The following is a 13,544-nucleotide window of genomic DNA, read 5'->3' on the forward strand; positions in this document are numbered from 1 at the left end:
TATCATCATTTTACGAAAGAACCCATATTAGCGTACTAACACGTAATCATTATTTGCAAGCTTGAGCATCGTGGCCCATTGCTGGCAGAAAGCAGTGCTCGAACTCAATGGATAATTAGAAAAAAGTAATCTTTATTTCAATGAAGTTACAAAAAAGGACTGTATTGGATATATCCATTACAGTTTAAAAGATTATATAATACAAAACATCTCATCTCTAAGATCGCAAAGGCCTAACACGGCTTGTGCCTGCCAAAGCAAAATCCTGCATCTTGTCTTCTAAAGTAACAAATGGAAAAATCTGAAATTCTGAGCTCTCGAAGTAGGAGCAGTCATCTTTATATCGATCCTGCATCATATTTCTATTGGTCTAAATACTGTGATGTCATTTTTACCATCCAATCAACACACAACACACATAGTAAGGATGGACTCCTCCCCTTCTAGTCGTTACATCTACTGGAGAAGTAACAGATTACTTTCTTCTGGGAAAAACCCCATTACATCACTTAAACATGTATGCATGTCTGTTCTGCTTCCTCACTGCAAGGGTTAACTCCCTTACTACATGGGCCTCTTTTGTTCTGAGACGAAGACGAGGCAGACTGCCGTAATATACAGTACATAGCCTAACACATACATATACAGATGTATACAGATATACATACATATACATGTACAATACAGTACTCATATACTTTAAACACTGATTGATCACACATCATATATGTATTTTGTAGTAGGCCAGTTCTCTCTTCTGCTCTCATCTCTGTGCTCGTCTCACTCGGAGCTATCTCTCAAGGTCACATTCTTAAGGGTAACTCCTTTACTGCATGTTCTAGGAAAAGGCCCTGCAGTATTTGAGATGGAAGAGAATGGCCTGTGTACATGAATACATGAATACACTTCCTGCATGAATAGTCTTATACGCTTATATATATATATATATATATATATATATATATATATATATATATATATATATATATATATATATATACAGATATATATACATACCTATCACATCTAGACGCATACAGTAACATATGCCTAGATTTAAAACAGATATATTTTTACACAAGTGGGAGGAAGAATATACAGACATTCCTCATAATCATATATAATTAACATAAGAACAGGATGTCATAATAACCAGTGTCACTAGTTGGCTGTGACACTTCACAAAAATGAATTTAAAACCGACACAGACAGACAGCCAGACAGACATAGTACTACTGTATATAAAACTGGGCCGCAACAGGGCTCTGTGATTGTTGTTGAACTTGCAAAATGTGTGTCTCGTGTGTAGCTAGAAGGTGATTTCACTGCCAGAACATGCACTCACCCTCTCCCCCACAGAACAGGGCAGTAGTCTATGCATTCACTCGTCAATGTAAGATTTATTTTCTTTACCGGCCACAATGGCCATCAGGATTTATATATTCTAGAAATTCCAGCTAACAGAAATCCTGACTAGTACATCACCCGGCGATGAACCCACAGGTAATTTAATACCCTTAATACATACACTGTTTTGTATTATTGCACCAACAGACATCACTCCTCACAACAACATGACATGTTTTGCTGTATGCGTTCACCCCAGAAGAAGAGAAGAGGCTGAGCATAACACCCCCTTATTGAACTGGAGAACAGTATATTTGCAGAGAGGCACTGAAAGCATTTGTCAGTATGATGTGGGGGGGGTCCAGTTTGTTCCACAGGCTTTGGGGATGAAAGGAGACACTGTTCATACTCTGAATCCAAGGCTCTCTCACCGAAAAGATATGCATCCGCTAGAACTTTCCAATCTTCTTGACCCTATATGTGTTGGAAGTCCTTGTGATGAACTGCTTCTTCTTGATCATCATAATCATCAGGAAAATATTACAGATGGAAACACACACTGACACATTGAAGGTTCCCTGACATTCACACTCCTCATATTCACATTCTGCCTGCTTCTATTGAGAAGGGTTGGATATAAACACACTGTATATATACATTCACCGGTAAATTACATAATTCAATATAACATTTCTTTATTTTTTTTTATATTTTTCATATTTATATCTATTTATTAAAGAGATTTGCACTACATCCATACCTCATTTTTGCATTTTTACCTCATTGTCTGCATTTTTTTTTTTTTATATATAACTCTTTATTTTTAACTTTTACATAAGCATTATACAGAACAGTAATAATATGACAACCACCACCACAGGACAGACAAGACAGACGAGACTCACAGGACAGGACAGTGTTGTATGGTGGGGGGGAGCTGTATTTGCTCTTGGTGTGTCGGGTCTGTTTTGATTGTGCCATGGCAGTCTTTACACATCTAACGGCTCATATGTTGTCCATTTTTTTACCACCGTCTGTCGTATGTCTCCGCCTTCATTCTGAGCAGGAATGTCATTTTTTTCCATATCGCTTATCTCCTCCACTATTCCCCTCCATGTCTCTTTGTCTGGAGCGGCTTCTTTGAGCCAGCTCCTTGTGATGGCCTTCTTACCAGCTATTATCATGATTTTGAACAGGTACAAGTCTTCATTGTGTATGGTCTCCTCTGTGATCAAACCCAGGTATATCAGCTGGGGTTCCATGGGGAATTCATAGCTAAGAATTCTGTACATTTCCTGTGCACTTTATCACATAGCCAAAATATGTGAGTGGTTGGCATTCACCTGTTCACACTGTCTCCAGCAGGGTTGTTGCCCTTTTAATTGTTTACTCTTAATTTGCGGTGGGATAAAAAATCTCATCACATTTTTCCAACCGAATTCTCTCCGTCCTCTAGAGCTAGTGGATGAGTGTTGTGTCTCACATATAGAATGCCAATCATCCTCCGTCAAGATTATACTCAGTTCACTTTCCCATTTCTTCTTCACATTATATGAATCACAGTTGTTGCGAGCTTGTAAACATTTGTACATTTCCGATACTATTTTCACTCGAGTTCGCGTATACGCCATCTCCATCATTCCCACCACCCCGTTTCCACCTACTGATATCCTATTCTTGACTTCTGTATCATAGAAGTGTCGCAGCTGTAGATATCTAAACAAATTGTCATTTCCCAAGTCAAATTTTCTCTTAAATTGCTCAAAAGACATGAAGTTATGGTTATCTAAAAGTGTTCATATGGCTGTTATACCTCTCTCTCCACCCGTCAAAAGTGGCGTCCAGTGTTCCCGGGCTAAAGCCTGGGGTCTGGGAAGGCCAAATCAGGAGTCTACTGTCTTCTTTTGATTTGTATTTCCTGACCACCTCGTTCCAAACCATCAGTGTGTGGTCCACTATTGAATTATTTCCCTGTTTTGTTGTGTGTTCTTTCCCCCCCAATCTGGCCTGAGGTTGGACACGTCCTAGGTGTGTCTCTATGTCCTTCCACCTGGCCCTGTATGCTCTTGAGCACCAGTAAACTGCATATCTCAGCTGGGCTGCATAGTAGTATTCCTTTAGATTAGGTAGTGTGTCAGGCCTCTTCCCTCTTTTTCAATTTGCAATGTTTTGAATTTCACCCTAGGTCTGCCCCCCGCCCATATGAACCTAGAGATCTGTCTGTCCCATGCTATGAATTGGGATTCGGGGACCTCGACTGGTAGGTAGTGAGAGGAAGAGATACAACAGCCTTGGCAGAATAATCATTTTGATCACTATTCTGGTACTGAAATCCATCATGTGTGTAGCCCATCTCGACCAATCCTTCTGTAATTTATCATTAATCTTATTGTAATTAGCCGCTTCTAATTTGCACATATCCTTGGTGATAATCACTCCCAGGTAGGTAATTGATTCAGCTTCCCAATTCAGTTTGTAATCATTCCTCATTCCATTACTGGGTGAGAAGTCGTAAGTGAGAATCTGGGTTTTCGCGACATTCAGCTTGTATCCTGACATCCAGCCATAATCATTTAGTATGGTCATTAACTTGGAGAAGGTCAAGTTTCGGTTTTGGAGGTATATTATAATATCATCCGCGAAAAGGCCTATCCTGTGGTCCCCCCTTGCTATTCTAACACCCTTAATTTCTTTACTTTCTCTAATGGCTTGGGCTAATGGTTCTACAAAAATCGTGAAGAGGGCGGGGCTTGCACAACATCCCTGGCGCGTCCCTCGGAACAGTTTGAATCTGTCCGACAAGCTACCGTTAATCTTTACTCTGGCATTTGGATTGTCGTATAGAGCTCTTATACAGCTGATGAATTGATAGTCGAATCCAAATCTTTCCAAAACCCTAAACGGGAAGGACCATCTGACCCTGTCGAAAGCCTTTTCCGCATCTAAACTTACCAAGGCTGCTGGGAGTTGTTGTTTTTCCACCTGTTCTATCACATGTAAAGTGCGCCTAACATTGTCCTGTGTCTGTCTGCCTATTATGAACACTGTCTGGTCCTCATGAATCCGGTCAGGGAGGATGTCCTCCATTCTCCTAGTTAGTATAGATGTGAACAGCTTGTAATCCCCATTTAACATCGATATGGGACGATATGATTCACAATGTTCCTTATTCTTCCCTTCTTACTGATATCACTGATATACCGTAATTCCTCTAATAGTAACCCCGGCTTGTATTTGTTTCAACTGTAGCGGATACCAGGCTTGTATTAGGAGGAGGCATGTATAAGAGAGAGGCCTATATTTCTAATTTTCAAACGGATCATAATGAATAAATCAACATTTTGTCAGTTTGAACCCAGTAAAATGTACTGGGTTCATTTATTGAAACCAAGTACTGTATGAAATACGGTAGTAAACAGTGCAATTACAGGTGGTAAAAAAAAGTTAAATAAAGTAAAATAGTGCAATCACAATACTGGTATAATAATAATAATAATAACTTTGTTTTATACAATTCTGAGGTAGGCTTACTCTCTTGGTAAACATTAACACCATACCATTATGGCATTTACTGCACAGCCAGGCCTGCATATAACAACAATAACTAAATATACCCGGCTTGTATTAGGAGGCCGGCTTATAATTGCTTAGCTCAACAGCGCACCCGGTCTTTAATAGAGACCCGGTTTTTAATTGAATACCGGTTACTATTAGAGGAATTACGGTAACTAATCCCCAAGTTCAGCCTCCAGAGTGTGTCTTGTTGTCTGTTGTTCAAGTGTATGGTCAGATATACCATATTGTGGTCTGAGATATCTGCCGTTCCTATCGAGCAGCTCACCACCCTGTCTCTCTCTCTTATCTATTAAAAAGAAGTCTAGCCTAGAGTGTACCTTGTGCGTCGCAGAGTAATGAGTAAAATCCCTTTCTCCTGCATTTAGGTTTCTCCCTCCATCATTCCCGCTTCACTAATCAAGATATTCAAGTCCTTTGATCTCTGAGAGTTGTGTCTGGATTTACTTGTTGTGTCTAGTGAATAATTCAATATAGTGTTCCAGTCCCCTGCACATATCAGTATCCCTTCCGCCTCAGAGGCTATTGTGTCAAATAAGAGTTTGAAAAATCTTCTGTCGCTCTCGGGAGGGGTGTATGTGTTCACTAGTGTTATCATTACGTTATCTATTTTACATGTAACTATCGAGTACCTCCCTTCTCTATCCTTTTTCTCTTATCAGTTCAAAATTGAGAGAGTTCGAAATCAGGGTTGCCACTCCTCTCTTCCTATTATTCTTGCAAGAACAAAAAAAAATTATTTTGATATCCAAACTTTTTCAACTTTTCATGCTCTATTTTTGACATGTGTGTTTCTTGATTTTCGTCATAATTCTACTTCTCTTAACACTTTCAGTGCCACCAGGGGGCGCACGACTTAGTGCTTGAATGCCACCATCGGCGCCAATGTTAACGTTAATATTGCCTAATCTATGTTTTAAATTATGTCTATGTGTCTAATCTGCCCGTCGCTTATCAAAGAATCATTTTCCAGTCAGTGCTGTCAAGGCAGATTGGTTTTTTATCGCTTCATTTCCGTTTGAGAGCATTTTGAAAAGCGCCCGTTTTCAGGTGAAAAACAGTCCATTCTGTGATAATCGCCTTTTACTGGAATATTCCAGAACGTTGATATTTGTCGGCCTATTTATGAATCGTTTTCAAATAAACGCTAGATGATCAATAGTATACGTGCACGCACGCACATTCGAGGCGTGCGCTGATAATAGCCGTTTTCATTTCCTCATGGATTTTACAGTGAAACCGATAGAGCACATTTCACAAAACAGCTTATATCTTCATGAAAACAAGTCTGATTATACTAACACTGATAACATAGATTCCTTACCTGACATCAGATGGTATCCAAAGGGTATATTCCAATTCCTGATCACCATTCGAAAAAATCCATAAGTGTATAGATCCAACGTGTGTACAGTAGAACACATGATTCCCCGCGGCTCAGAGGCTACAGAATGAACTCTGGTAACCCCGGCTGCATCAGTGGACTGGAAAATGTGGACTGGAATATTTTTTTTCCCCCATCCATTTTCATTGACTCCATTCCATTTACCATCTGCCTCGCCTCTTCAGCTTGCTGTGCGCCTCGGTTGCGCTCGTGTAGGTCTTGACTCCGGTGTCCCAATGGATCCTCATGCTGTAGTGTGGAGTCTGGAAGCGGATTCCTTTTATCTTTAGTGCTTTTTTTATACAGTTGTACTCCCTCCGTTTCTTCGCGACTTCAGGTGCATAGTCATGGTCGATATAGATTGTCTTGTTGCCCATTTGTATCTTTCCCTTCTTCCATGCTTCTCTCAACACCAGCTCGTTGGTCAGGTATTCCTGGAAGATAACGATAATGTGTCTCGGTGTGGCGCCTTCTGGCGATCTCGTGGCCTGTGCACGGTGGGCCCCTTGCAGTTTGAATTCTATGTCCGGTGGGAGCGATAACTCGTTTTTGAGAAACTGTTCGATAAACTTTGGAACCGAGTCCCCCTCTTTTCCCTCTTCCATCCCGAATATGCGGATGTTGTTCTTCCTCGCCCTGGATTCCAGGTCAACTAACCTGTACTGTGCGACTCTGTGTTCCTCTAGACTCGCTCTGAGTGCGTCCGACATCTCCGCCATCCAGTCCTCCATTTTGTCCACTTGGCTCTTCACCTCTTCCACTCGTTGATTTAGGCTCTGTATCTCAAATGCGATAGTATCAAGCTTTTCCTTTATGTCTTCGCTAACTCTCCTGAGCTCTTCTTTTAAGTCGGTTTTCAGTTATTTTATCGCTTCAACTATGCCCACCTGGTCCAGGCTCGGCTTGTGTCCTGGCTGCGCGCTGGCGGCCTGCTGCTGATTGTTTAAGCTAGCGGGAGCGTTAGCTTCAGTGTCGGGTCCTTTTGTCGTCTCGTTTTCCGAATTATTGAATGTTTTTTTTCTGTTCTTCCCTTTCTTTCTCCCACTCATCTACCTTTCTGTCTTGGTTGAATGTTTTCTTTGAAGTGTTTGAAATTAACTTTGCCCGGGAGCTCGGCTTCTTATGCGTCTGTGCCCTCTGCTGGCATACCGGAAGTCCAATATAACATTTTAAAGCTATCAAATGGTAACAAGGAAGAAAGAAAATGTTGTATTCTTGCTATTTTATTGTCATATTTGTTCTTGAAATCAAAGCTTAGTCTAATTCTATTTGGAAAAATTGAGAGCAAGCACAGCTGAAAATAGTTAATTTTATTGCATGTGCAACAGTCCTGCTAGAGCCTACCATTCACCTACAGTCACATACTGTTTGTGAGGGACCTGCATTTTGGACTGGATATCTATTTAGGATAGAAGGGTATTCTTTTAGAACTGGTGTTATTAATATAAGCAGAAAATATCCACACAATTAACCTTTTCACTGCCACACTACAGAAGGTTAACCCTTTACTATCACTTGGAAGTGTGGCAGTGAAAGGGTTCATGCAAAATGCTATATTCCACTTTATCAAACTGAGCTTTCGGTCATGTGGTTCAATTTAATGAATTTATTATTATAATGATTATATCATTTGGCACAAGTGTGCGGATATCTTCTCCTTGTGTTTAAGACTCTTGATATCCAGCAGCACCTTACCAGAATCGTTAAGCTTGGTGTGAGCGGCAGTTTAAATGTGCGCTTTTGGATCTGGTATATTAAAATAATGTCCAATGATAGCCCGTCGTACTGCTGCTGAGGAATACGCTTTCTTATATTTTATTTGACACTTCTAATTTAGTAGAGAGCTAATATCTCTGACATACAGCAGCCTCATTCGGGGGCTTTTCAAGCTGTAAGACTGTCTGAATCGAGTACTTTTGGATTCTTATTCTGATCCCACATATTGGGAATCGATGGAGTTGATTCCAGACCAGATTTAAAAATATATATTTTCTTGTATATCTTCATAAATACAACAATCTCAAACCCTGCCCTCTTTTTTTGATCCTCCAATCACAACGGTTGCTTCCCTCACGCAGGTTTTCCAATGGGTCAGTTGTGTGGCATGGAGGAAGGCATTTTCTCTCTTCACTGTGTTCCTGTAGTGTGTCCTATATTCACCATTGGTGGATTTTCACTTGTGTAACAATTTGCGAGAATTTATTCCACATCCCCTGGAGTCAATTCTACTCAGGAGTTGATTCCACATCCACTGGAGTCAATTCTACTCAGGAGTTGATTCCACATCCACTGGAGTCAATTCTACTCAGGAGTTGATTCCACATCCACTGGAGTCAATTCTACTCAGGAGTTGATTCCACGTCCACTGGAGTCAATTCTACTCGGGAGTTGATTCCACATCCACTGGAGTCAATTCTACTCAGGAGTTGATTCCACGTCCACTGGAGTCAATTCTACTCAGGAGTTGATTTCACAGCTTTTAAAGTTGATTCTCAATTCCAAAATGTATGGAGTCGGGAATAATCTAATCTATTATTTTTATAATGGACTCCCATCCCGCCATGCACGTCCACGAGGCCAGTTAGTACTAGGTGCTGGACAGAGTAGAAATCCAACCCCAATCTTGAAACATTGAAGCAACCTCAAGTTTGCTGACTTCTCCTACCTGATTTTTAATTCCCAGATCATCATCAACACGGAACCTACCAAGCCACCTCCGCCACCTCCCAGGCAACGTTCTGGCCCTACACCGCCCTCCTGGGCCCACTACAATATGAAGGACAGCCCAAAAGGGAAAGACAAAGTCTGGGACGTTAAGAAACTCCTGGAGGTGAGAGAGAGATGCTATCTAGTTTCAAGTTCAAGTTTTGTTTTATTTGTCACACATAAGGTACATTACAGTGAAATGCTTGGTTCTGTATGAGCCTCCAGAGATTGTGCTTCATACAGTAAGAAAAGTAAAGAATAAAGACCAAACACTATACAAAATATACAATAAACAAAACTAAAGTACAAAATGCAAACAAATGCAAAAATTAGGTAGAGAGGTAGTGCAAATCAGACAGTAATCGAGTAATCAAATAATTATGTTGTCAGATGTGCCTATTATTTTCCAGGAAATAACTCAATGGGGGCATGATAAAACTAACACACAAACCAACCTGACTAATTGGCTAAAACTATTTGACTAATGACTAGGGATGTCCCGATCCGATCCCGAAGATCGGGATCGGGATTTAAAAAGAAAAAAAAAAAATCAACAAACATGACCATGTTCACGTCTTAAACTCATACTGAGGCCTTAGTTTTGGTTTTAAATTGCATATCATCATTCATTTATTTATTGTCACACAGAGCAGAAGAATTTTGCCAAAACAAACGCATTCTGAAGACTCTGGCAGGAGCACTCATTCAAGGGTACTATGACTATGCGTGCACCTCATGGTACCAAAGCACCTCAAAGGCGCTTAAAACAAAATTACAAACATCACAAAACAAACTGGTCAGACTACTACTTGACCTGAACCCCAGAACCCACCTCACCCCTGCCCACTTTGCCAACCTAGGATGGCTTAGAGTAGACGACAGAGTACAGCAACTTGCAATGGGCCTGGTCTACAAGATACACTATACGACCGGGGTGCCCATGTACATGTCAAAATACTTCCCAAAGGTCAGTGAATACCACAACCACTACACCAGAGGAAGCTCAACAAATCATGTTAAACCCAGATTCGGCTCAAACAAGGGACTAAACACGTTTCGCAATTATGCCACAACAATGTGGAACGCCCTACCCAAAGCTGTAAAGGAATGTGAATCCCTGCCCACATTCAAAACCGCCCTTAAAGAGCACCTACGGGAGGCTGCAATTCGAAACTGGCCACCGTAAATGCCCAAAACCCCCACCACCTCCTAATAGACAGTCTCCTCCCCACCGCATGTATATATTCCCTCCCCGCCGTATGTATATTTCCCTCCCACCCACCCACCCCCTCCTAATGTACAGTCCCCTCCCCATCATATGTATATACTCTGTCAGGATCTAGGGGTAACAGTACTGTATATTTGAATACCACAAATGTATCGGTACTAAATACCTATATGTCCCTATGCCATAAATGTCATGTATGTTGTGTATGTCATAAATGTCTATATGAATTGAAAATGGGGGACCCTGATGGAAACAAGACAAACGTCTTTCTCAGGTCTGCATCCCCTTAACAATTGTATGTATTGAGCCGTACTGTATTGTACCCATTCTGCAATCTGTTAAATAAAGTTTTCATTCATTCATTCATTCATTCATTCATTCATTCATTCATTCATTCATTCATTCATTCATTCATTCATTCATTCATTCATTCATTCATTCATTCATTCATTCATTCATTCATTCATTCATTCATTCCTTTGATTTAATTGTACATCAAATGATTTGTCAAGGATTGCAATGCCTCGCTTGAATGAAGTTAACTTTTCACCTGGATAACGTCAACATTCAGGGTGAATGTAATGTGAGAAATTGGGATAAAAAATACAAAAAAAAAAAAATTATAAAATATTATTATATATATTTTTTGATCGGATCGGGAACGATCTGTATCGGTAGATACTCAAAATCACATGATCGGGATCGGATCGGGAGCAAAAAAATGTGATCGGGACATCCCTACTAATGACTAATATCAGGGCAATCTGGTAAAAATGCAAAGATACAGTTTTAGAGAGACATTAAATTAATATAATGAAGACAATCCATCAGAGGAAGAATAGAGCCTTGTTCATCTAAACCTCTTTGGAATGGGGGTTGTTTGGGGTAACAAAGTGCTGGTGACCCAGAAATGTATTGAAATTCTGCACCAAAGCTTGTTAAAAATATGAAAGATGTGGGGCGGCTGGGTAGCGCAGTGGAGAATGCACTCGCCTACCACCGCAGAGACACTCGGATCGAATCCAGCTGTCAGCGGTACCTCCTGCTTGGTCAGTCGTCCCTACTAACACAATTGGCAGTGTTAGTGGGTGGGAAGCCGGTGGGGTATGAGTCCTGGTCGTTGTAAACTGCGGTTCCTACTGGTCGGTCCGGGCGCCTGTTCAGCAGGGAGGGGATCGGGGTGAAATAGCGTGAACCTCTGCACGCGTTACATTCCCCCAGTGAGAGTCCTCGCTGTCAGGTGAAAAGAAGCGGCTGGCTGACTCCACATGTATCGGAGGAGGCATGTGGTAGTTCTACACCCTCCCTAGGCCGACAGTGGGACAATGCGAGCAACAGACCAGGAAGGGAATTGGCATAACGACTAAATTGGGTTGGGAGCAAAATACAGAAAAAGTGAGAACAAAAAAATTATAAAGAAAATATATATATAAAAGATGTATGCACGTCCATTTTGAAATGCTTGACCGTGACATGCACTTAACAATTACATTTCAAAACTTCATGCAATCAATACTATTGTCTTTTCACATAACTAAAACATTGCTCAATATGTAGGCCTACATTTTGGAGACTGGATGGTTCAGAAATGGGGTTAAGAAAATAGATTTAGCCATTTTTAAGTGATTCAAATGAAGTAAATTGACAATTATTTTTTTATAATAATTATATATATATATATACTTGTGTCTAAAATGTAACCAGATCTGTCTTTTATATGAACTAACCAGGATAAATAAAGGTGATGAATATAGATAACTGTTGCCTATTTCTTTTGTCCGGCAGAAATTCAGCTCAGACATGGCTGACAACTCATCACTGGTGTGCCTGGCTCACCTGTTCACCTACCAGGACTTTGACGAGGGGACCCTGGGCTTGGCCTACGTTGCCCCCTCCAGACTCAATGCCCTGGGGGGCCTCTGCCCCAAACGTAAGGACATGTTCTCATGTGATAACAAGATAGCAGCATCATATGTTATGAATCACGTTTATTATTTATTATATTTATTTATATAAATAAACATTGTTATATCAGTGATGATCAGTGTTGTGCTAGTTACTGAAAAATAGTAACTCAGTTACTTTACTAGTTACTTCATTTCAAAGTAACTTCGTTACTGTACTAGTTACTTACACCCAAAAGTAATGAGTTACTGTGAAAAGTAACTATTTAGTTATTTAAAAAAAAAGATAAAAAAAAAAGATTGCTCCCGAGTCCCATAGTACTCAAAATCGGTTGATCAACTTGACAGTTTCCATTCACATCACCGAACTCTGCTAAGCAATGTGGTCTAGATACAAACACAAATCTGACACAAACAAATGTTGTCCCGAGTCATATAATAAGAAGTGCGCCGGTTGAAGGAACAGCCTTGATGTCGCCGGAGCGTTTCATTATAACCATTATAATTCAAGGGTACTACGACTATGCTTGCACCTCATGGTACCAAAGCACCTCAAAGGCGCTTAAAACAAAATTACAAACATCACAAAACAAACTGGTCAGACTACTACTTGACCTTACTCCTAAAACCCACCTCACCCCTGCCCACTTTGACAACCTAGGATGGCTTAGAGTAGACGACAGAGTACAGCAACTTGCAATGGGCCTGGTCTACAAGATACACTATACGACCGGGGTACCCATGTACATGTCAAAATACTTCCCAAAGGTCAGTGAATACCACAACCACTACACCAGAGGAAGCTCAACAAACCCAGATTCGGCTCAAACAAGGGACTAACGTTTCGCAATTATGCCACAACAATGTGGAACGCCCTACCCAAAGCTAGGGGTAGGTAACAGTACTGTATATTTGAATACCGTTTATGTCACAAATGTATCAGTACTAAATACCTATATGTCCCTATGCCATAAATGTCATGTATGTTGTGTATGTCATAAATGTCTATATGAATTGAAAATGGGGGACCCTGATGGAAACAAGACAAACGTCTTTCTCAGGTCTGCATCCCCTTAACAATTGTATGTATTGAGCCGTACTGTATTGTACCCATTCTGCAATCTGTTAAATAAAGTTTTCATTCATTCATTCATTATCTTGCAAGTTGCAACGTTGTTTAAGATATCAATCAAAGCATTGCAACGTTAGAATAGTTAGGATATCAATTGTGCATGAAAGGACTATATTTATATTGTTTGATTAGTATTATGAGATTCCCTGGCAGATTTCGTACAGTCAAAATCCGTTGATCAACTTGAGTTTCAGTGAACACATTGCACTGACTCACCAAAGTCTGCGGTGGTTGAGATGTAGTAACGTTACGTTAGTCCAGTTGACTCCA

The 13,544-nt window shown here is 40.5% G+C and overlaps 1 protein-coding gene across 1 annotated transcript in view; it reads left to right on the plus strand.

The window, feature by feature from the left end:
* The window catches only part of LOC311241005 (disintegrin and metalloproteinase domain-containing protein 17-like), an 80,850-nt gene that overhangs the window by 33,711 nt on the left and 33,595 nt on the right, over positions 1–13,544 (plus strand). Inside the window, exons 8-9 of the mRNA XM_084329656.1 lie at positions 8,988–9,134; positions 12,024–12,168. Of these exons, the coding sequence (XP_084185782.1) occupies positions 8,988–9,134; positions 12,024–12,168 (292 nt within the window). The remainder of the gene's footprint in view (positions 1–8,987; positions 9,135–12,023; positions 12,169–13,544) is intronic.

Source organism: Notolepis coatsorum (genome assembly GCF_963971535.1).
Source record: "Notolepis coatsorum genome assembly, chromosome: 14".
In the NCBI taxonomy this organism is placed as follows: domain Eukaryota; kingdom Metazoa; phylum Chordata; class Actinopteri; order Aulopiformes; family Paralepididae; genus Notolepis; species Notolepis coatsorum.